This window comes from Oncorhynchus nerka, linkage group LG10 (genome assembly GCF_034236695.1).
Source record: "Oncorhynchus nerka isolate Pitt River linkage group LG10, Oner_Uvic_2.0, whole genome shotgun sequence".
In the NCBI taxonomy this organism is placed as follows: domain Eukaryota; kingdom Metazoa; phylum Chordata; class Actinopteri; order Salmoniformes; family Salmonidae; genus Oncorhynchus; species Oncorhynchus nerka.
Genome location: NC_088405.1, coordinates 26,660,692 through 26,686,893, shown reverse-complemented (window position 1 = coordinate 26,686,893; position 26,202 = coordinate 26,660,692). Strand labels below are relative to the sequence as shown.

At 42.0% G+C, this 26,202-nt stretch overlaps 3 protein-coding genes across 4 annotated transcripts in view; 2 read left to right on the top strand and 1 right to left on the bottom strand.

The window, feature by feature from the left end:
• The window catches only part of LOC115135075 (disintegrin and metalloproteinase domain-containing protein 12), a 162,834-nt gene extending 150,117 nt beyond the window's left edge, over positions 1-12,717 (top strand). The window contains exons 21-23 of the mRNA XM_029669330.2: positions 3,144-3,392; positions 7,966-8,135; positions 8,257-12,717. Of these exons, the coding sequence (XP_029525190.2) occupies positions 3,144-3,392; positions 7,966-8,135; positions 8,257-8,311 (474 nt within the window). The 3' untranslated portion in view covers positions 8,312-12,717. The remainder of the gene's footprint in view (positions 1-3,143; positions 3,393-7,965; positions 8,136-8,256) is intronic.
• A 3,235-nt stretch (positions 12,718-15,952) lies between these two features.
• On the bottom strand, positions 15,953-19,331 carry LOC115135076 (fibronectin type 3 and ankyrin repeat domains 1 protein). Its single transcript, XM_065023179.1, has 10 exons — positions 19,265-19,331; positions 18,625-18,805; positions 18,392-18,516; positions 18,220-18,301; positions 18,066-18,140; positions 17,906-17,971; positions 17,603-17,768; positions 16,886-17,029; positions 16,668-16,745; positions 15,953-16,582 (listed from the first exon to the last, which is right to left on the bottom strand). The coding sequence occupies exons 1-10, from the start codon at positions 19,275-19,277 to the stop codon at positions 16,475-16,477; spliced, it is 1,038 nt and encodes a 345-aa protein (XP_064879251.1). The 5' UTR covers positions 19,278-19,331; the 3' UTR covers positions 15,953-16,474.
• A 350-nt stretch (positions 19,332-19,681) lies between these two features.
• On the top strand, positions 19,682-25,741 carry LOC115136332 (putative pre-mRNA-splicing factor ATP-dependent RNA helicase DHX32). Of its 2 annotated transcripts, XM_029671924.2 has the most exons (12): positions 20,041-20,127; positions 20,847-20,893; positions 21,014-21,207; positions 21,414-21,786; positions 21,917-22,150; positions 22,273-22,366; positions 22,450-22,599; positions 23,598-23,789; positions 23,987-24,127; positions 24,269-24,459; positions 24,593-24,783; positions 25,260-25,741. In XM_029671924.2, the coding sequence occupies exons 3-12, from the start codon at positions 21,065-21,067 to the stop codon at positions 25,429-25,431; spliced, it is 1,881 nt and encodes a 626-aa protein (XP_029527784.2). In that variant the 5' UTR covers positions 20,041-20,127; positions 20,847-20,893; positions 21,014-21,064; the 3' UTR covers positions 25,432-25,741. The 2 variants fall into 2 exon arrangements, with proteins under 2 accessions (XP_029527783.2, XP_029527784.2); XM_029671923.2 differs by lacking the exon at positions 20,847-20,893 and having other exon boundaries at positions 19,682-20,127.
• Positions 25,742-26,202: the final 461 nt, after the last annotated feature.

Below are 26,202 nucleotides of genomic sequence, written 5' to 3'. Positions count from 1 at the left end.
ATTTTATTTCACCTTTATTTAACCAGGTAGGCTAGTTGAGAACAAGTTCTCATTTGCAACTGCGACCTGGCCAAGATAAAGCATAGCAGTGTGAACAGACAACACAGAGTTACACATGGAGTAAACAATTAACAAGTCAATAACACAGTCGAAAAAAATATGGGCAGTCTATATACAATGTGTGCAAAAGGCATGAGGAGGTAGGCGAATAATACAATTTTGCAGATTAACACTGGGGTGATAAATGATCAGATGGTCATGTACAGGTAGAGATATTGGTGTGCAAAAGAGCAGAAAAGTAAATAAATAAATAAAAAAAAAATAAAAAAACAGTATAAAAACAGTATGGGAATGAGGTAGGTGAAAATGGGTGGGCTATTTACCAATAGACTATGTACAGCTGCAGCGATCGGTTAGCTGCTCGGATAGCTGATGTTTGAAGTTGGTGAGGGAGATAAAAGTCTCCAACTTCAGCGATTTTTGCAGTTCGTTCCAGTCACAGGCAGCAGAGTACTGGAACGAAAGGCGGCCAAATGAGGTGTTGGCTTTAGGGATGATCAGTGAGATACACCTGCTGGAGCGTGTGCTACGGATGGGTGTTGCCATCGTGACCAGTGAACTGAGATAAGGCGGAGCTTTACCTAGCATGGACTTGTAGATGACCTGGAGCCAGTGGGTCTGGCGACGAATATGTAGCGAGGGCCAGCCGACTAGAGCATACAAGTCGCAGTGGTGGGTGACTTCAAGCCTGTCAACTCCCGAGACTAGGCTGGTGTAACGATGTGATGTGAAATGGCTAGCTAGTTAGCGGGGTGCGCGCTAATAGCGTTTCAAACGTCACTCGCTCTGAGACTTGGAGTAGTTGTTCCCCTTGCTCTGCATGGGTATAGCTGCTTCGAGGGTGGCTGTTGTCGTTGTGTTCCTGGTTCGAGCCCAGGTAGGACCGAGGAGAGGTACGGAAGCTATACTGTTACACTGGCAATACTAAAGTGCCTATAAGAACATCCAATAGTCAAAGGTATATGAAATACAAATGGTATAGAGAGAAATAGTCCTATAATTCCTATAATAACTACAACCTAAAACTTCTTACCTGGGAATATTGAAGACTCATGTTAAAAGGAACCACAAGCTTTCATATGTTCTCATGTTCTGGAGCAAGGAACTTAAACATTAGCTTTCTTACACGGCACATATTGCACTTTTACTTTCTTCTCCAATACTTTGTTTTTGCATTATTTAAACCAAATTGAACATGTTTCATTATTTATTTCAGGCTAAATTGATTGTATTGATGTATTATATTAAGTTAAAATAAGTGTTCATTCAGTATTGTTGTAATTGTCATTATTACAAATACATTTTAATAATCGTCCGATTAAATCGGTATCTGCTTTTTTTGTCCTCCAATAATCGGTATCGGCGTTGAAAAATCACAATCGGTCGACCTCTAGTTAGATTCATTTGAATGAACATTGTCATGACGTTGGCTTGGGGGAGGTTTATGACAGTCATAAATACCTCTTCCCCCCTTTTTCCTCTCTACCCAACTGATGTTACATTTGCAAACCCTTTGGTTAACATAGCGATTCTGGGAACATCAGAAGGTGGGAGGAAATTAACTATATTCTGGTAATCTGACCAATTGAACATATGCGGTGGTACTTAATGAATATGATGTCAGTTCGGTTGTCATCTGAGACATTCTCATCAATGATAAGATGACATAAACTCTACAGTGGAAAGTCTACACACCAGTTATCGGATTCACATGGAATTGTTGTTAAATTTAAATGTTTGAATATGAAATTATTCGTGATGGGATGAAACGTGATTTTAGCTTCTAAAATGTGAGATTTGGGTTTTCATAAGATAGGGCTCTGCTCAATCAGTGGTCCGCCCCTGTGAAGGGACATGGGCTATAAAACTTTTCAAACACGCCCTCCTCTCCCTTCCTATATCAAGCCTTGACGACAATATAACCTCCTGTTCCGAGGATGTGAGGACGACGGTCCGATGTCAGAATGGTTCAGATAATAACTACAGAACGAAGCCAACATCAGCGTGAGCTCTGGTTGCGAATGGTATCAACTTTTGACCTCTTATTCACTACAGAAGTGATACCTCCTAGCCGTTGAGTTAGCAACAGCAGCTGCAAACGCAGGTTAGGAAGGAACAGACAGAGTATCCCGTCTACCACACAACGACGTTACTACAACGTATTCAATTTACCGGCAGAGACATTCTTCAAAGGACTCGGTTGGGCAACACGGCCTTCCATCTACCACCAACCTACTGAAGCGCAGCTCAGAGTAAATATTTATTGCATTTTCCTTTTCCAAATGGGTGGTAATATAGAATGCATAAGATACTATATTTACGATAGCACAGCTTCTCCCTGTGTCCCTCAGTCTTCCCACTCTTTCACTCAAACCCAGACCCCTTTCTTTTGTGTAACCAGCTGTCATAACTGTTCCGCCCGCCAGGGACATTTTCCTTTATGACGTAATTTGTAATCAAGTTATGATTAATTATGTGTATGTGTAATTCTGTGTGATTAGTTAGGTATTTAGCAAATAAATAATTAAACCCAATTTTGTATTGCTGATTCAACTTGTTAGCCAGGGTTCGTGCAGATAACCAAGAATTTACAACTTTCAGATGAGACTGAATTAAGGTGAGGATTAATATTGACTGCTATTGATGTCAAATATTACTAGGTCTTTAAGAGTTTATTCGGAAGATAACAGCTCTATAAATTTTATTTTGTAGTGCCCGACTCTCTAGTTAATTACATTTACATGATTAGCTCAATCAGGTAATATTAATTACGGAGAAATTATTTTATAGAATAGCATGTCATATCCCTTAATCCAGCATAGCCAAAGACACGACAACATTCTACAGTACCATGGCAATCCAGCATTAGTTGATAGAACGTTCCAAATGACCATAGAAATACCAGGCAGCCATTGCGAGTGTACCCATGAGTTTACCAGTCAATTGCCAGGGTTAGAGCTTCCAAGCTTGTTCAATTCATTCTTATTTCTGAATGAGGTAAGACAAGGAGGAGCAGACTGCAGAGAACATAATAGCTGAAGCCCAAACTAACAGCTCTCTCTTCTCTACCTCCATATCCCCAGCCATCACACCTGAGTTCGGAGCCTCTTCTCCCTCCACACAGTTTCCACTCCCACAGCTTGCGGCGGCTGCCCCACTACCAGCCCCTCCACATCAGCCACCCCATGCCTGTCTCCCTGAGTGTGGGTCAGCAGCCCCTGCCACCGGTCCCGCCCCACCACAAGGCTCTGCCGGCCCACACCGCCCTCTCCCCACCACGGGCACCGCCCTTCCACAGCCTGCCCCGACAGCAGCCCTACAGAATGGACCAGGTTAGTACTAACTGTTCAGCTATACACCATGAATACAAATACAGATGGATTTTCCTTATTGGGGATTTCTTTGGAAATTGATCGAGCTCGGATCGACATAGTAAAAAGTTGATTGATGAATTTCCACAATCCATAAAATTCTAAGAACATATTCCAAACATATTCCTCACTCACTTATTCATAACACCTGCCTTGGGTCCCAATACCCATACTACTACACAATGCATAAGTTATGGACATTGCATACTAAATAGTGTGTTGCTATAACCATTGGAACAGCCTTACAGTTATCCATGTTCTCCACACATCATGGTTTGTGCTGAGCCAGCGGGGCTGTGTATAGAGGATGTAAGTCCATCTGTCTGCTCAGGGCTCACGCAGGCAGCTGATCTGTATGCTTGGAGCACAGTGTCAGTTGTCCGCAGGTTTATGAGGCACAGTGTACACTAGCAGATGCACGTAAAAACAGACATTAACTTTAAGATGTTACTTTTCTCTCTGGTATATAAACCACATAACTGCTCCCAGAAGTAAGGAAAGACCATGCAAGAGATGGAGAGAGACAGATATAAATGTAATGCATCCTTCTCCTGAGGTACTCTCTGTTGAGGTGGGGCAACTGATGGATCACATATGTGGGAATGGAGTGTGTGTGTGTGTGTATTTTGGTTTCCATAGCAACCTAACTCAGTTCAGTTCCCCATTGAGAAAAAACAAACAAATATGGTTTCTGTACATCCAAGGCGCTCAGATTCTTTTGTACTTTTTATTTTATAAACAAAACATGAAATAATGATGAAATTCAAACTCATGAGCTGTATACACTGTGTACCAAACATTAGGAACACCTTCCAAATATTGAGTTGTACCCCCATCCCCCTTTTTCTCTCAGAACAGCCTCATTTTGTCTGGGAATGGACTCTACAGGGTGTTGAAAGTGATGCTGGCCCATATTGGCTCCAATACTTCCCACAGTTGTGTCAAGTTGACTGGATGTCCTTTGGGTGGTGGACCATTCTTGATACACACGGGAATCTGTTGAGCATGAAAAACCCAGCACCGTTGCAGTTCTTGACACACTCAAAACCAGTGTGCCTGGCATCTACCATACCCCGTTCAAAGGCACTTAAATATTTTGTCTTGCCCATTCACCCTCTGAGTGGCACACATAGACAATCTGTCTCAATTGTCTCAAGTCTTAAAAATCCTTCTTTAACCTGTCTCCTCACCTTCATTTACACTAATAGAAGTGACATCAATAAGGGATCATAGCTTTCAACTGGATTCACCTGGTCAGTCTATGTCATGGAAAGAACATAATGTTTTGTACACTCAACCCAAATGTCCGCTATGATGTCTGACTACCCAAGGGTCGTCCTCATGGTCTAAATAAGGTTTCACAGTTCAGGCAAAAAAAGATACATCTTGACTTAGGTCTGCTGAGGGGCACAGTTGGTGTTGAATGTGTGTGTCCATATCATGTCATATGGTGTCCATGGTGACCTCTTTTCTACACGACTCCTGTAGTGGATTATCTGATCCAGAACTACCCCTGCTGTGTAGGATTCATTCTCCATATATCCACCACAGAGATGCAGACACACAACACTCAATGTATAACATGTATTTAACAACAGATCTAGGATCCGATTACCCTACCCCTTAACTATCAGAGAGATTAAAACGCATCTGATGCAGGGTCAGTAGAGGCAACTTCTACTTACTGGGAGCAACTCCAGTCTGGAAGAAGTCTTAAATCTGATTAGGTCTTTATTTCAACCTCTGTAGGTCCTCTCTGGTTTTATCTGCATCAGAAGATGATTCAGCTGCCATCTACAAGAGGTGATCTTATTCTCTGAGTTTAGAAATTCAAACGGCAAATTGAAGCAAACAGACCGCTGTTTCACAATAAGTGGTTTCTGCTGTTTGTCCTATTACAAGAGTCTTTAGATGTGTTTTAAGGTACAATACATTAACACTAGTACTGTAGACTCAGTCTAATGTGTTTTTGTGAGGGCAGTCATATCTGGTCTAAGAGCTGGGGATGGTCATTCATAAACAATTAATTCAATAACCCCTGGCTGCATTCAAAAGACACACCCTTACACCTCAGCCCTCAAATTAAATGGACACTTCTGATGATGTATCATGACGTCTGACGAGTATACACTTGCAGGGCGAGGGAGGAAGGAATTACTTTTAAATGGACCGCCCTTGCCCGGAAATTCGTCACTTGTTCATCTCGCGATGATTGTGTTTTCAGCCACCAGTAGCTTGTGGGTGCTTTATATGATAGCTTGTGGGTGCTTTATATGAGCTACAGTAAATTATGATTTCATGTCTACTTATATTAACTATATAATTATTAATATATGCCTACTGTATGATAGCTAGCAAATTAATTAGCTAACTAACGTTAGCCTGCCTAGCTGGAACTTCTGAAGAAGGAAAATGTTTTATTTCTACAATTTCCAAAAGCTAACCAAAGAAAAACATCATTACTTTTATGATACGTCTTTGTGCATTAGTGGCACAATTTCAAACGTATTTACATTCGTTTTTACTTACACTTGTATGTTGACTTCATATTGACGTTGAGGTTTTAAGTTTTGTCGGACCTTTCTTAGCGGATGTACAATCATTGCGAATTGAATGATGGGGTGTTTAAGGCGCGAAGTGATCATAATTGTACACTCACAAACTTCATTAAAAACGAGGGCAGAGGGGCTTATGTTCCCTTGCTTAGCTATTCATTTGGACCGACGACCATATGGCCGCGGGGATTCCCCCAAGGCATAGGGCCGTTACTTTGAGTTTGAAGCGCAGCCCCTGTCATGCAGTGTTGTAGTACTTGATATCACATTTTGAGTCTCGGTCTTGTCTCGTTGGATACATTTGTACTCGTTCTTGACTCGGTCTCGGACAGTGAGGACTCCTCATTTTTTTCCGAGACCAGCGGAGTAAAAAACAAAATTATCAGCTTCCATTTAGTCAGCCCATAAAACCCCTTCACCGGGTCAAATATATACACTCCTTTCTTGATACATTAATACCTGAATAGTCTATATCTAGATATGTTTGCGCAGTGGCGAGCCTATTGGACCTAGGTCTTCAGTGTGTGACAGGTTATTAATACTGAAAAAACAGCAACGGTAATACCAGCGTAGGAGTGCCATTTTGTAAAACACAAAGGGCCAGTGGTGTAGTGGATGCTACCCAGGTATATACAATATAGGCACTTTTTTTCCCCCCATGGCTGGGAAATGTTGGGCCAAATAGCTTGTGCTTGACTCTGCCCAACTCCTTGCTCGTTCTGCCCGCTATGACTCATATCTTGGTTCAGTTATAACAATCTTTGGTTGAATGGCAGATGCCTTCTATCTAGTTTCTGATGACCTAGCCAATGCCTGATTTAGCTAGCTAGATTTATCTCCCCAGAGACAACCAAAGACAAAATCCTAATTTGATATTTTTTTCTCTCTTCAGTGCTAACCCTTTCCTTTCCAACAAATTGAAGAGATTAAATCAGAACATATTTGAAAATAATAATATAATTATAATTTCATAAATCCTTAGCCCTTCTCTGAAGGCGTAGAAGGCCCTCATTGTTCCCCAGTGTGTTGGGGTTAGTAATAATTTGTAGAGTGGCTCTATTTGCCCTCAGTATGCATTTCTTCACCATTCTGAATGTCTTAAGAATCCATATGTTCTTCTGAAATATGAACACAGATATACTGGGCATTGTGAACTCTTATTACCGTGACGATTTGACAAAATTACAATCATGGTCTTGAATTTGACTTTTTCTGGTCTCGGTCTTGACTCGGTGTTGGATCCCTTATCCCCCTTCCGGTCTCGGCTTTGACTCAGTCTCGGCTCCCTCCGGTCTTGGTCTTGACTCGATTTTCTCCGGCCTTGGTTTTGAATCTGTTCGCTTTAGGTAGTCTCGAACACAACACTGCTGTCATGTCTTTAGGTGCAACTATAACCCCACTACTTTGCCTACCGCAGCCATGTTCAAACCACTCACACAATGGAACAATATTATTTTACATCAGTGGAACAAAACATTTCAAACATTGTCGGTATAAATCACCTTCAAGCAGTTGCTGACACTGACACATAAATCATTACAGAGCTGAAACTCATTTAGTTTAGGACACACTTTCCACTCTTAATATGTGACAGGGATGTCTGGGATTTCACAACAACATGGATGTTTTTACACTTCATTCAGTTCTCTAAATGCTTTGCATTTGGTGTTTGCTGAAACTTGGCACTTATTTCTGAGTATTGCTCAAGGTTTCTCCTTTCCCCCTACAAACTGTACAGAGCAGCTGGGATGCTGCTAGCAGATGTTTGCCATTACCTCGCCCTCCCCTCCCCGTTTTAGATTAGTAACACATGATGACACATCGTTTAGTTAAACTTCCAGAGAGAACTGCTACAGTGGTGGCTACAGACCTGCATTGTACAGAGCCTACCTTATGTTGGTGACACACTATAACACAGTGCCCTCTAGTGAGGTTTCAGTACCAACACTACTCTTCAACTTCTGGTTTATTGTTCCTAGGACTGCGAGAAACCCAGTCCACCCCAGAAGCCCCTGCCTGCAGACCCTCTGGGAAGGAGGGCTCGGGTGGGACGCAGCACCTCGGTGGTGGGCGTTCGCCTCCCTGGACCCATCCCTATCCCCATCCCCACCGTACCCAGACCCCTGCTCACCAATCCACAACTGAACAGGTCTGTGCTACGGTGGCCTGGCTGGCACAAAGTTTATAGGTTTATGAGGAGTGGTTATCTTTTTTTTTTTAAGTAATCTTTTCTCTGCATTTCATTCACTTGTGCTTTTTTCACTTTTCAGACCTGCACCCATACAACCCCTGAGACTGCCAAAGACTCATCATTTTGACCCCTGATCTCAAAGAAGATCTGATGGAATGGAAAAGTGGAGCGCTCTATGGATGGAGACCCATATTTGCACTACAAGAATACCAGACCTTTGCAACTTTGAAAGTGTCTCAGAGTTTTAGGGAAAGGAGACTGACTTCAAACCTTGGTGCTGTACCTCTGCTTTTGTTGTCCTCGCTCAGGTACAAATGAACTATTTAATGTCTATATTTATTATTACTGTGTGCACAGTGCACTCTGGTAGACCCTATTGACAGTAGCATATTGACACTTGGATCGCTGTTGGTGATTTTTATTTTTTACCCCCAGCAAAATCAGAAGACCAGTTTGCCATATAATGGAGGGTATGTTTTTATATATACAGTTAAGGAGAGACATACTGAAAAATGTATTTTATTTTTATCCTGTGAAGTTCCTAGAATAATTGGAGAGAAACACAGATTGGGTTCAAGTTAAAGGGAAACAGAGCACTGCATGGAACACTTTGAGAGTAACTTGTAACTCACTAAGCAGCAGTGTTAGGGACTGGGAATTTTTGTTCAGTTTATCATTAATAAGAAGTGCTTTTACAATCAAAGGCGTCCACTCACTTCATAATCAGAAACGGTGTTGACTGACATGTTGGACGTATCAATTGAGGTGTGTTTCGACTAATCCAATTCAGTGCAAAAGCAAGGGAATTATTCAGAATGGACACGTACTTGAGAATTGACTGTTACGTGATCTTTGTATTCATACATGATCTTTATTCATATACAGTTGAAGTCGGAAGTTTACATATACTTTAGCCAAATACATTTAAACTCAGTTTTTCACAATTATTGACATTTAATCCTGGTAAAAATGTGCTGTCTTAGGTCAGTTAGGCTCACCACTTTATTTTAAGAATGTGAAATATCAGAATAATAGTAGAGAGAATGATTTAGTTCAGCTTTTATTTTTTTCATCACATTCCCAGTGGGTCAGAAGTTTACATACAGTCAATTAGTATTTGGTAGCATTGCCTTTAAATTGTTTAACTTGGGTCAACTGTTTCAGGTAGCCTTCCACAAGCTTCCCACAATAATTTGGATGAATTTTGTCCCCTTCCTCCTGGCAGAACTGGTGTTACTGAGTCAGGATTGTAGGCCCCTTGCTCACACATGCTTTTTCAGTTCTGCCCACAAATGTTCTATAGGATTGAGGTCAGGGCTTTGTGATGGCCACTCCAATACCTTGACTTTGTTGTCCTTAAGCCATTTTGCCACAACTTTGGAAGTATGATTGGCGTCATTGTCCATTTGGAAGACCCATTTGCGAACATGCTTTAACTTCCTGACTGATGTCTTGAGATGTTGCTTCAATATGTCCACATAATTTTCTTTCCTCATGATTCCATCTATTTTGTGAAGTACACCAGTCCCTCCTGCAGCAAAGCACCCCCACAACATGATCCTGCCACCCCTGTGCTTCACGGTTGGGATGGTGTTCTTCGGCGATGGTCATTATGTCCAAACAGTTCTATTTTTGCTTCATCAGACCAGAGGACATTTCTCTAAAAAGTATGATCTTTGTCCCCATGTGCAGTTTCAAACCGTAGTCTGGCTTTTTTATGGCGGTTTTGGAGCAGTGGCTTCTTCCTTGCTGAGCGGTCTTTCATGTTATGTCGATATAGGACTTGTTTTACTGTGGATATACAGTGGGGCAAAAAAGTATTTAGTCAGCCACCAATTGTGCAAGTTCTCCCACTTAAGAAGATGAGAGAGGCCTGTGATTTTCATCATAGGTACACTTCAACTATGACAGACAAAATGAGAAAAAAAATCTAGAAAATCACATTGTAGGATTTTTAATGAATTTATTTGCAAATTATGGTGGAAAATAAGTATTTGGTCACCTACAAACAAGCAAGATTTCTGGCTCTCACAGACCTGTAACTTCTTCTTTAAGAGGCTCCTCTGTCCTCCACTCATTACCTGTATTAATGGCACCTGTTTGAAGTTGTTATCAGTATAAAAGACACCTGTCCACAACCTCAAACAGTCACACTCCAAACTCCACTATGGCCAAGACCAAAGAGCTGTCAAAGGACACCAGAAACAAAATTGTAGACCTGCACCAGGCTGGGAAGACTGAATCTGCAATAGGTACGCAGCTTGGTTTGAAGAAATCAACTGTGGGAGCAATTATTAGGAAATGGAAGACATACAAGACCACTGATAATCTCCCTCGATCTGGGGTTCCACGCAAGATCTCACCCCGTGGGGTCAAAATTATCACAAGAACGGTGAGCAAAAATCCTAGAACCACACGGGGGGACCTAGTGAATGACCTGCAGAGAGCTGGGACCAAAATAACAAAGCCTACCATCAGTAACACACTACGCCGCCAGGGACTCAAATCCTGCAGTGCCAGAAAGTCTGTGTTGCCCAGCAACAGCCCCAAAACATCACTGCTCTAGAGGAGATCTGCATGGAGGAATGTGCCAAAATACCAGCAACAGTGTGTGAAAACCTTGTGAAACCTTACAGAAAACGTTTGACCTCTGTCATTGCCAACAAAGGGTATATAACAAAGTATTGAGATAAACTTTTGTTATTGACCAAATACTTATTTTCCACCATAATTTGCAAATAAATTCATAAAAAATCCTACAATGTGATTTTCTTCATTTTGTCTGTCATAGTTGAAGTGTACCTATGATGAAAATTACAGGCCTCTCTCATCTTTTTAAGTGGGAGAACTTGCACAATTGGTGATGGACTAAATACTCCCCCCACTGTAGATACTTCTTTACCTGTTTCCTCCAGCATCTTCACAAGGTCCTTTGCTGTTGTTCTGGGATTGATTTGCACTTTTCACACCAAAGTATGTTCATCTCTAGGAGAAAGAACACGTCTCCTTCCTGAGCAGTATGGCGGCTGCGTGGTCCCATGGTGTTTATACTTGCGTACTATTGTTTGTACAGATGAACGTGGTGCCTTCAGTCGTTTGGAAATTGCTCCCAAGGATGAACCAGACTTGTGGAGGTCTACAATATTTTTTCTGAGGTTTGCATTTGGTGTTTGCTGAAACTTGGCACTTATTTGTGAGTATTGCTCAAGGTTTCTCCCTTTCCTCCCTACAAACTGTCTGATTTCTTTTGATTTTCCATGATGTCAAGCAAAGAGGCACTGAGTTTGAAGGTAGCCCTGGAACTACATCCACAGGTACACCTCCAATTGACTCAAATTATGTCAATTAGCCTATCAGAAGCTTCTAAAGCCATGATATAATTTTCTGGAATTTTCCAAGCTGTTTAAAGGCACAGTCAATTTAGTGTATGTAAACATCTGACCCACTGGAATTGTGATACAGTGAATTATAAGTGAAATAATCTGTCTGTAAACAATTGTTGGAAAAACGACTTGTGTCATGCACAAAGTAGATGTCCTAACCCGACTTGCCAAAACTATAGTTTGTTAACATCTTTGTGGAGTGGTTGAAAAACGAGTTTGAATGACTCCCCAACATAAGTGTATGTAAACTTCTGACTTCAACTGTATACCCTAATATTTTAATTGGCAGGGTATTGGACCCAATTACAGAACTACCCCAAAGAACAGTATATCTAACCTTGTAATGTTTCTCCACTGGCAAACTTGAACACGTTTACTAATTGACAAATGGTGTTGGGCTCTTACATTCCCTTATTAGTTCATGTTAGGACCACAAACTTGAAGGATATGCTGTATTCACCACTTCACTAAATAATCAACTCTCTTACACACAGCTTGGAGTATTTGCTGGCAGTTGTGCAATACGTAATGCTCCCAGCGGAGCAAAGAGTGTGATATGACCTGACCCTGCCGGGTTTCAGAGAATTACACCAACACCAAATAATGCAATATAACAGGGCTTGTGGAGGAGTGTGCTACATGAACTATCTTAACTCACTTGATGCTGTAGTGTCAGGATGACTTCAGTGTTGTGAACAGTCCAAACCCAACCTAGATGGTGTCTGATGTTTTATTCATTTCTGTGTTTTCAAAGTTCACTCAGACAAAAGTATGGCCAAGTGGTTTGGTTTATGAGGTAATTCCCAGTACTTGACATATTTATCACTATTCATTTGATATTAGAGCTTGGTGTCACACATTGGCATGCAACTCTCCTTTTGAAGTTTTCAAGACTCCCTTTAAGTTTAATTTGTCCATTGAAATATTACAGTCTATTACAGGACATACTCCCAATACCTGTATTGAGTGTTGAGTTTTTGTCCCTTTAAACTTGACCAACAATTTTTGGACTTTTAGATTTCCAGTACATTAAAATGTCCAAATGAAAGTAGAGACTGCTTGCATAATGTTTTGGTCACAATGTTTCATTAAACATAGCTTTGATGAATGCTGAGTAAGAGTGTTCCTCATACTGCTCAGTCCTCTGGCATGGCACGGGGGCGCGTGTGAGAGCACGCTTTCCATATGCAGTTATGACCTCACTCTCATAACTACTCATAAGATTGTTTCAACAGGAGGGAACTTTTACACGTAAAAGCAGTCAGTACAGCAGTAAAACAGGGACACATGTGGTTGCATTATTGTAGGTGTAAAACAAAATATCAAACCTGGTCTGCAATGTAGTGGGTCATCACCAAAGTACTGGTGTGCTTTAGTTAAAATGGATGCATATGTGTGTGTATGCATATGCAATGTACGTCTTGTCGCTCAATATTGTGGAATGCACTACTTACATTGGACTTGCATCAGAAGTTCATTGCATAGTTGCATTTACACTTTTAGTAAGCACTCTATGTGTTACAGTTTTACAGATGTGGATATACTGCTATCTGATGTCAGCATTTGTCCGTTTTGGAAGATCTTCAGGTCTGTTCATCTGTGTAAAAGTTGCTTTTTACAAATGTACTGTATTTTTGGGGGGTATAACTATTACATTTTCAAATGACTAGCCATTGTACAGTTAGTGTAAATATAGTATATTTCAGCAATCATGTTTCTTTTCTTTTATGCTTTATTTTTTACAAGAGCAGTTAGAGCCTAAATAAAGTGATGGTTTCTCCTGTTCAATAAAGTGATGGTTTCTCCTGTTCAATAAAACATGTGTGTTTTATTAAACTCCTCAAGGAATGCGGATTATGGTAAAAAACTGTGATTCTGGGACAGTTGGAGTACTTGAACATTGAGATTGCAGAGTCAAATGAGGTTTCTCTTATGCTGTTCATTTGATATATTTGCACTTATTTGCTGACTGTACAGGTGAATGTAGGCAGACGACTTAACACTAAACATTTTATTACAAATAATAATACATGACTAATTTGCACAGCAATGTGAAATCTCTGACTCCCTCTTGCAGGATGATGTTTAAGTGAGCTCCAAAAGTATTGGGACAGTGGCACATGTTTTGTTGTCTTGGCTCTGTACTCCAGCACTTTGGATTTTAAATGATACAATGAATATGAGGTTTCAGTGCAGACAGTAAGATTTAATTTGAGGGTATTTTCATCCATATTGTGTAAACCGCACTTTTTCTACATAGTCCCCCCATTTTAGGAGACCAAAAGTATTCGGACATATTCACTTACAGTATATGTGTATTAAAGTCGTCAAAAGTTTAGTGGTTGGGGACATATTCATAACGCACAATGACTTAATCAGGCTTGTGACTCAGCAAATGCATCCAACAAGTTTGTAGTTTGTTTTGGCTGTGTAAGGGCTATTTGACCAAGAAGGAGAGTGATTGTGCTGCATCAAATGACCTGGCCTCCACAATCAGCCGACCTCAACCCAATTGAGATGGTTTGGGATGAGTTGGACCGCAGATTGAAGGAAAGCAGCAATAAGTGCTCAGCATAGATGGGAACTCCTTCAAGACTGTTGGAAAAGCATTCCAGGTGAAGCTGGTTGAGAGAATGCCAAGAGTGTGCAAAGCTGTCATCAAGTCAAAGGGTGGCTACTTTGAACAATTTCAAATATAAAATATATTTTGATTTGTTTAACACTTTTTTGGTTACAACATGATTCCATATGTGTTATTTCATAGTGTTGTCTTCACGACTATTATACAATATAGGAAATAGTAAGAATGCCTTTGAAAAAAAAAAAAACTTGAATGAGTAGGTACAGTGCCTTGCGAAAGTATTCGGCCCCCTTGAACTTTGCGACCTTTTGCCACATTTCAGGCTTCAAACATAAAGATATAAAACTGTATTTTTTTGTGAAGAATCAACAACAAGTGGGACACAATCATGAAGTGGAACGACATTTATTGGATATTTCAAACTTTTTTAACAAATCAAAAACTGAAAAATTGGGCGTGCAAAATTATTCAGCCCCCTTAAGTTAATACTTTGTAGCGCCACCTTTTGCTGCGATTACAGCTGTAAGTCGCTTGGGGTATGTCTCTATCAGTTTTGCACATCGAGAGACTGACATTTTTTCCCATTCCTCCTTGCAAAACAGCTCGAGCTCACTGAGGTTGGATGGAGAGCATTTGTGAACAGCAGTTTTCAGTTCTCTCCACAGATTCTCGATTGGATTCAGGTCTGGACTATGTTTATTTTTGAACCATTCCATTGTAGATTTTGCTTTATGTTTTGGATCATTGTCTTGTTGGAAGACAAATCTCCGTCCCAGTCTCGGGTCTTTTGCAGACTCCATCAGGGTTTCTTCCAGAATGGTCCTGTATTTGGCTCCATCCATCTTCCCATCAATTTGAACCATCTTCCCTGTCCCTGCTGAAGAAAAGCAGGCCCAAACCATGATGCTGCCACCACCATGTTTGACAGTGGGGATGGCGTGTTCAGGGTGATGAGCTGTGTTGCTTTTACGCCAAACATAACGTTTTGCATTGTTGCCAAAAAGTTCAATTTTGGTTTCATCTGACCAAAGCACCTAATTCCACATGTTTGGTGTGTCTCCCAGGTGGCTTGTGGCAAACTTTAAACAACACTTTTTATGGATATCTTTAAGAAATGGCTTTCTTCTTGCCACTCTTCCATAAAGGCCAGATTTGTGCAATATACGACTGATTGTTGTCCTATGGACAGAGTGTCCCACCTCAGCTGTAGATCTCTGCAGTTCATCCAGAGTGATCATGGGCCTCTTGGCTGCATCTCTGATCAGTCTTCTCCTTGTATGAGCTGAAAGTTTAGAGGGACGGCCAGGTCTTGGTAGATTTGCAGTGGTCTGATACTCCTTCCATTTCAATATTATCGCTTGCACAGTGCTCCTTGGGATGTTTAAAGCTTGGGAAATCTTTTTGTATCCAAATCCGGTTTTAAACTTCTTCATAACAGTATCACGGACCTGCCTGGTGTGTTCCTTGATCTTCATGATGCTCTCTGCGCTTTTAACGGACCTCTGAGACTATCACAGTGCAGGTGCATTTATACGGAGACTTGATTACACACAGGTGGATTGTATTTATCATCATTAGTCATTTAGGTCAACATTGGATCATTCAGAGATCCTCACTGAACTTCTGGAGAGTTTGCTGCACTGAAAGTAAAGGGGCTGAATAATTTTGCACGCCCAATTTTTCAGTTTTTGATTTGTTAAAAAAGTTTGAAATATCCAATAAATGTTGTTCCACTTCATGATTCTGTCCCACTTGTTGTTGATTCTTCACAAAAAAATACAGTTTTATATCTTTATGTTTGAAGCCTGAAATGTGGCAAAAGGTCGCAAAGTTCAAGGGGGCCGAATACTTTCGCAAGGCACTGTATGTCCAAACTTTTGACTGGTACTGTAAGTGAATTTTCCCTAGGTGCTGGAGTACAGAGCCAAAACAACAACAAATGTCACTGTCCCAATAAGTTTGGTGCTCACTGTATCTGTACGGTATAGCGAAACCAAGTCAATCCTTTGGGTCTTGAGGGAATTCTTAATGGTTTATTATTTCATTCATCCTTAAAAATCGGTATATGTATACATGTTTTGTTATACAAAACAAATATCCAGATGAAAATACAGGTTTAAGATACAGCACATACATACAATATGTTAATAAATAAACAACAGTAATAAAGCTATTAGAATAATAATGCTGTCCACCTAAGCCCTTTAATAATGGACTATACCATCTGACTATACTCTTTAATAATGGACTATACCATCTCTGACTATACTCTTCCGTCCTTCTAATAAACTGATGATATTCTGGAGGGGGGAAAAATGGTAATCAGAATTTGCTCATATTTTCACTATAACAGTAGCATACAACACAACAGTAATGGATATGGAGAAATACATTACCTCTCTTCCAAAGGCCTTTGCCATTTCAGCTGCACCTGACCCAAACTACAAACACAAAAATATCAGTCAATTCCAGAATAATTTAAATTGCTCTAATTGCAACAGAGCCCATGCTGTAAATTGTCATTACCTCGTTCTTCACATCGTGGTCGGCCCCACTGTCCAACAACAGCTGCACCAGCTCCTCATGGTTGTTCAACACTGCCACCTAGCAGACATACTCGTTATACTGACTGCTTGCCTTGTCCTCTATCAACTTTCCTGTCCCATGTCCTATTTCCTAAGGAGTCTCGCTGAGTTTGCACCATGAGTGGCACAACAAAGGTTTGTGAAGAGTGTGAAGTGTACCATAAGTGGTGTCTTGCCATCCTTGTCCCTGGTGTTGACATCAGCCCCGGCTCTGATGAGGAGAGAGGCCACCGCTGGGTTCCCACTGACCGCTGACACCCTCATCAGAGGAGTCCAGTGGGACACGGTGTCCCTAACGTCCAACTGAGACAACAATCAATATGCATTTTAGCCTCAAAATTAGAACTCTTTCACTTCCTTTAGTCTTTGATAATGAAACTAAGGCTCTGGATAAAAGTAGTGCACTTTAGTGGAGCATCGCAGTGCTAGAGGCCTCACTACAGATCCGGGTTCGATCCCGGGCTGTGTTGCAGCCGGCCGCGACCGGGAGACTCTTGAGGCGGCGCACAATTGGCCCAGCATCGTCCGGGTTAGGGCGTGGGTTTGGCCGCCTGGGATGTCCTTGTCCCATCGCGCTTTAGTGCCTCCTGTGGGGAGTCGGGCATATGCACGCTGACACGGTGCCCAGTTGTACGGTGATTCCTCCGACACATTGGTGCGGCTGGCCTCGCAAGAAGCAGTGCGGCTTGGCAGGGTCGTGTTTCTGAGGACGCATGCCTCTCTTACAAGACTGTAACTACCATTTGGATATCACAAAAATGGGTCAAAAGTTTTCTCTTTTTTTTAGTAGTGCACTTTACATGTACAGTGGGGAATAAAGCACAATTTCAGACATGGCCACCTTATAAAGCTCATAAATGGTGACACCAGTCTTACCTCACAGCCATCCTGGATCATGTAGGCTATGACAGCAAGGTGTCCTCCGTCAGCTGCCCAGTGGAGGGGGGTACAGCCCCCCATGTCCTGGGACTGCCACGTGGCCCCAAATCTCCTCAGGTACTTCACTATGTCCAGGTGGCCAAAGAAACATGCCAGCATCAGACTGACATAGACACAGTAAATGGTCAATCACAAACCTATTGTTCATTTACCCACAACGTTTGTACTGTAAATGTGAGCAAATACAGTAGAAGTCTATATGCAAAGGCAAGGTACATAATACTGTATGTGTTTGCACACCTGTCTTTCCCACTACCGTTCTTCATATTCACGTCTGCACCGTGTTCTACCAATTTGTGAACCAGTCTGAAAAAGATCCAAGTTCATAGAAAAGGTTTCAAGCATAATGGTGTCATTATTCCATTACTAGGAGAGCAAGACTCGCCCTGTAAGGTTTTACCTGGCAAAGCCTTTCTGTGCAGCCACCATGAGAGGAGTGAAACCGTGTTTGTCATTGACGTTCACACTGACTGTCCTGGAGAAAAATAAAGCATGACATTAACCATAAGAGTATCTCAAAATTCTATCCTATAGTCCATCTGCTCATTGCTCACCCAGACTCCAACACTCTGGTCATGTCCTCCTCATCATTCATGTTGACAGCACGGTGGAGGTTCTTCCCACTCATAGGCTCACCTGGATGACATTATATAGGTGTCAAAGAACATAAACGCATATCATTTTGATAAAGCAGATATATCAACTGAAAGAGTGTTGTGTACTCACGTGTGGTAGAGACAGACACAGCCGGGCTGTAGAGGGACTCCCCAGTTGGTCTTGTGATTCTCAGTCTGTACTTATAGGACGTGCTGGGCTCCAAACTTTCTACAGTGTGGTGACTGCTGTACCCACTGGTGGTGAGCCAAAAGCACATTTAAGCCTACTCTTAGATTATGTCAATTAGAATTAGATATTATTTTAGGCCCATAGGATGTAATCTATGAATAGCTTATACTCACACATAGATAGTCCCATATGTGTGTGATTTGGGGTCCATCTCTTCTACAGAGAAGCGGGTCCATTTCTCTGGTGAGCCTGTCCGTGGTTCATTCTCCTCTGTCTCCCAGCTCAGGTCAATGCTATGGTGACTGACTTTACCAATGACAGGAGGAGTCGGTGCCTTGAATGGTTTATGGCTGCCTAAAGAACAGCACAGACATTGAAAGGGATACGGTGGGGGTCTGGGAGAGTTGGCCTTAATCTTAACACATTTTACAGGCGAGCTATATATTACAGTACAGAGGGTTACATTTCTGGCCATGGACACATGATGGCACTACTAGCTGTAAATGACACAAAACAGAAAACTTTCTGGGACTTTGTTTTACCCGTTTTAGCAGACTAAATTATTTGCCGAATGATTTGCCGAATTAGTGAAGGTTAGGTCCAGTTTGCTGCAACTTTAAGCTGTACAGTAAAGTTAGCTAAACTACTAACGAGTGACAGTATAGTATAGCTACTAAATTATTTAGCTAACTAAAGCCAGCTCTATATAACTTCACGTTAGCTAGCTAAACCTGCTGTATTTTGCAATCCTGAATTTCTGAAAACAGTCTTTGATTCAAGACGGAAATCAAAGTAAACCTAAAATTGACATACCTGGATTTGTCATTGTCACAGAAAGCAGTTATCTTGTTGATGGCATTTTGTGGTTGCTATGGGAACCACATGTGGCATGTGTGGGGAAATAAATAAATAATAAATAAATGTGGCATGTGCGGAAAAACCTGACGAAAATCCTTAGAACTGTTGGACAACCCGGTGTTTTTAATCTAGGTTGAAAACATTTAACGTTATATTTTCAACCTAGTTAGTGATGTATCTTTTGCAGTATTCATATCATTCTATATGTTTGCAACATTGTTGCAAATTCATAACGGTTCAGCTGCGCACACTCCTCCACACAGACGATGTTCTCTATTTTTGTCCTTTCAAACTATTGTTCTCTATTCTACTATGCTTTGGCCTGTCCCATCATGGCCTCATCTGTTGGGACTCTTCGGGATTAAGTGGCCACATGACCAATCCATCCTTCACTGTGTCGCCGGAGCACGTTTAATTATTCAGGCTCCCCCGCTTTGAGCAGGGCAGAGGCATTCGAAGCCATTTTATTTAGCTTGAACAACCTACTTTTAAATTATATAAAATCACTAAACATTCTTCAAATTCATTTTTGAGGCTGTTTCTCAACCATGGCGCAGGGCATAACAACCGGAGAGAAGTATTGGGAGGATAGAGTAGCCTTCGAAACAGAAGGAGCAGGTCAAGAACATGTGGAATATGATGATGTTTTGGAGTTTAATACATTTGACGGACTACCCTACTCCTCTCGATATTACACATTACTGAAGGAAAGGATGGCTCTACCAGTTTGGAAAGCCAAGTGTGATTTCATGGACAAACTGGCCAACAAGCAGTTTGTTATTGTCTCGGGCACTGCAAAAACTGGCAGAAGCTGTCAGGTGAGTTGATTACTCTCTCTTCTGACAATAACTAGGTTTTATCTAACGATACACTGAGTATAGAAAACATTAAGAACACCTGCTCTTTCCATGATATAAACTGACCAGGTGAATCCTGTTGAAAGCTATGATCCCTTATTGATATCACTGTTAAATCCACTTCAATTAGTGTAGATGAAGGGGAGGAGACAAGTTAAAGAACGATTTTTAAGCCTTGAGACAGTTGAGATATGGATTGTCTATGTGTGCCATTCAGAGGGTGAACGGGCAATTCAAAAAATGTGTCTTTGAAAGGGGTATGATAGTAGGTGCCAGGCGCACTGGTTTGTATAAAGAACTGCAACACTGCTGGGTTTTTCACACTCAACATTTTTTATTGTGTATCAAGAATGGTCCACCAGCCAAAGAACATCCAACTGTGGGAAGCATTGGAGTCGACACGGGCCAGTTAGCATCCCAGTGGAAAGCTCCAACGAATTGGCTGATCTGAGGGCAAAAGAATGGGGGTGTATCTAATATTTGCTAGACTCAGTGTATATTTGTAAAACATAATGACTTGCATCCCAAAAATCGCTCCTTTCTCACAAATTGTGCACTTGTTCAATTCCCTTCATGGATTTGAAAGAAAATGACTAGTATAAGGGATAGGTGTATTGTGGAATCTCCCTCTAGTCTAGCCCATGTCTATACTAATCCAATGTTTTTACATGTGTGAGAAGTACTGAACCAATGCACACTTCAGGAAAAAAGAAAGATTGTCCAACTGGTAAGTGAAATGAGGGGTTTAATGAATGCTCTCATTATGACTGAAGGATGTGAGTAGAGAAAGAAGAATCTGTTTTGACAGTGTTTCATGCTCTTATCTTTCTTCCTGTGGCATGCTCAGATCCCCCAGTGGTGTGCAGAGTTCTGCCTGTCTGTCCAGTACCAGAATGGCATGGTGGTGTGCACCCAGGACCACAGGCAACACACAGTGGATCTGGCCCTGCGTGTAGCTGATGAGATGGACGTCAACATTGGCCATGAAGTGGGCTACAGCATCCCTCTAGAGACATGCTGCTCTAGTGACACTGTTCTCAGGTCTGTAAACACTATTTAACACACTGCTCACACACTATTTCACACACACAGACACACACACACTCTTTCTCAAACACACATCACCCCCCTCTTTCCAGTTTTTATTTTTAAAGAAGTGAACATAAGAGTTGAGGGGCCTCTTTTCAGAGGCTCCATTGCAGCTTCCCAGCTCTAACTCTGAACATATCCCTTCTTCGCCACTCCAGGTACTGCACTAGCGACATGCTGCTCAGAGAGATGATGTCAGACCCCATGCTGGAGCACTACGGTGTCATCGTCATTGACCAGGCCCATGAGAGGACGGTCAGTACAGACGTTCTGCTGGGCCTGCTCACAGACATCGCCCTGCAGAGGCCCGAGCTCCGTGTGGTGCTCCTCACAGCTACACACCCAGGACCCAAACTACTGGGCCACTACAGGAATGTCCCACTGATCCAGCTGGAGGGCGTGTGTTCAGCGGAGGCGGTGTATACTGGTACCAGCCACAAGGACTACTTCTGCTCTGCCCTGCGACTGGTTCTGGAGATACACCACTCCCAAGAGGAAGGGGACATAGTCGTGTTTTTGGCCACAACTCAAGTAAGATCTGCTTAAAATGTAATATCCTAGTCTACAGTCTGGGAATGTGGGAGAAGCCATACCATGACAACTGTTGCTTGGAGAAAAGCTTTTCCCAACCTTCTCTCCTCTTGTGTTTTCCCTATCTCAGGAGATAGATCTTGCCCGCGATATCCTCCATCGCGAGGAGGTCAATACATCTCCACATCTAGGGGAACTTCTTCCTATCTCGGTGCACCCTGGGCTGGGTGGGACTCTGCCCATGCCAAGTGAAGAGGACGGCCGGTGCAGAAGAGTCTTCCTCACCTCCAGTCCAAACGAAGACCTCTTTTGGGCTGTGCACAAGCTGAACTTTGTCATCGATGCCGGTGTCCAGAAAAGAAACGTGAGTAACATATTGACGAATAGTTATTTTAAGAGAAGCTTTTTAGTAACTACAATGTAATAAATTATAGTTAGTGGTGGTTTATTTAAATGAATGAATGTCTGTCTTTCCTCATTTTCTAGGTTTATAACCCTAGGATCAGGGCGAACTCAGTCGCCATTCAACCTATCAGTAGGAGTCAAGCAGAAAGCCGCAAACAGCTTGTAGGAACAACAGGTATGACGAAGACTGAAATCAGTATCAGTATTACAGTCTGGAGAGTTGTGTTCTTGCTAAACTGAGCACATCACTTCCCGCAGGGAAGAGTTTCTGTCTGTACCCAGAGGACACACCCCTGCCCAGCGAGACACGCCCCCACATCCTGGAGTCTGACATCACGTCCACCGTGCTCTTCCTGAAGAGGATGGACATCGGTGGCCTGGGCCGCTGTGACTTCATCGACAGGCCAGGTACGGCGAAACAGGCTGAACAAGTACAGGGTCTTTCTTCAGCATTACATTTAATGTATCTACAGTACCAATGTGACAGGACAGCTAAATGTATACATACAGAATGGAGTGATACATCAGTACAATGAAATTACATCCATAATGCAATAATGTCCCTTGATTGGTTGGGTTGGCATAACACCAGTGTTGTTTTGTATGTAGGGTTTTGAGCGCCATGCATCCTGTAGAGAGACATTTTGGGTTGAGCTCAGTTAGTTAGTTTGGCCTGTGTGGTATTGTGTTCCATTGGAGGGCGGTGAGCCATGCGTAAGCTAAACTGACAAGCCTTGTTCTACCGGCATTGTTTTCAGAGTTGACCTGCTTCTGTGAGATCTGGCTCCCTGGGCCTAGTGATGCAGCAGAGGCCATGGAGTGCTAACACTCATTAGAGATAAGAGCTTAGCCAAGCTCTCTGTGTGTGTGTGTGTGTGTGTGTGTGTGTGTGTCTCTAAGCCCTGCCAAGCACTACAGCTTAATGGTGTGCAGCAGGGCAATGTGGGCATTCCACTATAAGCCCCATGATTGGATGACATTTAGATTGAAAGTGTGTGCTAAATTGGTGTGTGATGTTATTATTATAATGTTGTTGCTGTTGTGATGCTGATCCGCAGGATTAGACTATTACCATAATGACCATAACGTGACCGTATATTTGAGATGCTTATTGCCCTGTATACTCTAGTTTTATTGTTGAAAACATTGTCACGCCCAGAAGTGGCAGTGTAAAGCAAAGCTTCTCAGAACATTTATTTTGCACAGTGATTCACATCTGATATAAGGATACTGAGGATTAAGATTACAATCAATTTAGCCTGCTGTTGTTCAACCTTACCAAATAATCTGTTTTACAAGATTGTAAACAAACAGTTTACAGATGATTATCTTTATGAAGTCAGATACTTCACAGTTCTGTCATGCACAGTTTAGATTCATATCCACGGTTGTGTTATTTCCACCAGATCCTGAAGGTCTGATGCAGGCTTTAGAGGAACTGGACTACCTAGCAGCCCTTGATGACGATGGGAACCTGTCAGAGATCGGCATCATCATGTCTGAATTTCCCCTGGAGCCCCAGATGGCCAAGACACTACTTGCCTCCTGCGAGTTTGACTGTGTCAGCGAGGTGACCACCATTGCCGCCATGCTGGCAGGTATGTGGGATTTCAACTTGTGCTCTGTGTTCTGTATGCCACATTACATATTCATGTTACCATACACACCACCACGCTGTCGTCATACTGGCGCACTTGCTGACCTCATACAAAGTGAAGTCATGTCAAACCTCACATATACTTCAGTGTACAATATTGATGCACTAACCCCTTCTATCATGCTGCCCCTCTCTTAGCACCAAACTGCTACCTGGTCCCCTCAATGGAGTTGAGGCTAGAGGCCTCTCAGTGTCACCTTAAGTTCCAGCACCCAGAAGGAGATCACTTCACCCTAATCAACATCTACAAGGCTTTCAAACAGAACCAGCAGGAGCCCTGTGAGTTCACATAGGCCTACCTTTAGCCACAAACAGCTTGAAGAAAACTATGTTAAAATTGGCCATAGACTTGTCATTGATTGATGCTTGTAATGTACATTATTCAACCCTTAAATTCCTCTCTGGTTTGGCGTGTTCCAGTTGTCAGTGTGGAGAAGTGGTGTCAGGACTACTTCCTGAGTCTGTCTGCCCTGCAGACGGCTGATGCTATCCGCTCTGAGCTGACTGACATCCTGAGGAGGATAGAGTTGCCTGTCTCCATGCCTTCCTTTGGTTCCAAGGGAAACATAATCAACATCAAGAGAGCGCTGTTAGCCGGCTTCTTCATGCAGGTAATATGTCTTCTACCTTCTAGCATTAGATATCTATTGAAAACTGCTAATACTATGACACTTGAAAAGGTACAATCTACCATTTACTTGGAGTGATTATAAAAGACAGATACTGTACTGTTATGAATTTCAGGTGGCGAGGGATGTGGACTCATCAGGGAATTATTTCATGTTGACGCACAAACACGTGGCCCAAATTCACCCTCTCTCTGCCTACGGCACCAAGACGCCCAAACTGGGCCTGCCTGAGTGGGTCCTCTTCCATGAGTACACCTTCTCAGAGGACAACTGCATTCGCACCGTGTCCCACATATCACCAGAGGAGTAAGTAGACTAGGTCTGCAGATCTGAAGTAACCATTTGTGAAAGATAAACATCAACAAAACAAACATAATATATAAAAAATATAGTATATCAAAGATAATATCCCCAAAAAGAATATGCTATAATCATGTGTAGATTCAAATAGATAACTACAGATATTCACTTCAGGGACAGACAAGAGTTCCCAGACACTACTTTCCATTTTGGCCCAGGCACATTATAGTCAGATTGTAACTGGAAAGGGTCTTCTTAATCCTGTCCTTAAAAAGGGATTATGGATAGCACAGCTACAGTACAGTTGTCTATGATAATCTCAAACTCATTCAATTCCCACTTAGGTTGCTCTCCGTAATTGCAGGTGACCCAATGTTCCTGTGCTATGTTAAATGTGCACTTCAAGTGCAAGTGAATAAGATAACCGTGTGAAATCAGAATGGAAATACAATTCACCAATGATTCCCACTCCCTCCCTCCAGGTTCATTCAGATGGCTCCACAGTACTTCTTCTTTAACCTGCCTCCCAGTGAAAGCAAGGACATCCTCCAGAACATCTTAGACAAGGGAGCTGAACACTACAAAGCAAAGATTAAAAAGAGCCCCAGCCTAGAGAGCATACCAGAAGTCACAGCTAGTTGTGTCATACAGTGATTGTGAATGCCTTGGATGGGGATCTCTTTAGAGGCAGAATCACCCTACTCATTCCCTGGTACATTATATGATCATGCTCACCAGTGTTACTTTTGCGTCATTGAAACTTAGAATCATGTCAAAATGTCAGGCTATAAAAATTCATATAATTCCATTTGTTAATCACTTGCATTTATATATAGGAAAAAAGTGACTGTCCAGATTTCCAATGTGTTTGTTTTAGTGATATTTACATAGACAGTCCATGTACCTGTATGTGTGTTATTTTTTTGGAACTTGCACTTTAATAATAAATACACCTTTAAAAATGGATGTTTGTGGAGTGCTCAACCTGAATGCACAACTAGTAAAACAAAAAGCCTATTTTGGGCAGTCCAAAAGCTGGGTGGTTCGAGCCATGAATGCTGATTGGCTGACAACCGTGGTATGCATACCACAGGTATGACAAAAGTTATTTTTACTACTCTATTTACATTGGTAAACAATGTATATTAGCAATAAGACACCTCAGGGGTTTGTGCTATATGACCAATATACCTCAGCTAAGGGCTGTGTCCAGGCACTCTGCATTGTGTCGTGCTTAAGAACAGCCCTTAGCCATGGTACATTGGCCATATACACCACACCCCCTCGGGCCTTATTGCTTAAATATAAAACACAGCTTAAAACAAGGGTGCATTCTTCATACTTTTCCCTTACTCGCCACTGCTTTTTAACCACCTGTCCCTTTTTCTTAAATTCCTCTAGTCAGTCACAGTCACAGACAGATTA

What these genes read in the sequence shown, in the direction of transcription:
- LOC115135076 (XM_065023179.1), bottom strand. An exon ending in ACATATGGGACTATCTATGT is followed by an intron (nt 18,517 to 18,624) that starts GTGAGTATAAGC and finishes GCTCACCACCAG; the next exon opens with TGGGTACAGCAGTCACCACA. An exon ending in AACGGTAGTGGGAAAGACAG is followed by an intron (nt 17,769 to 17,905) that starts GTGTGCAAACAC and finishes TGTCTATGTCAG; the next exon opens with TCTGATGCTGGCATGTTTCT.
- LOC115136332 (XM_029671923.2), top strand. Translation starts at nt 19,858, where the DNA reads ATGGCGCAGGGCATAACAACCGGAGAGAAGTATTGGGAGGATAGAGTA. An exon ending in TCTAGTGACACTGTTCTCAG is followed by an intron (nt 21,208 to 21,413) that starts GTCTGTAAACAC and finishes TCGCCACTCCAG; the next exon opens with GTACTGCACTAGCGACATGC. An exon ending in CCGGTGTCCAGAAAAGAAAC is followed by an intron (nt 22,151 to 22,272) that starts GTGAGTAACATA and finishes CTCATTTTCTAG; the next exon opens with GTTTATAACCCTAGGATCAG.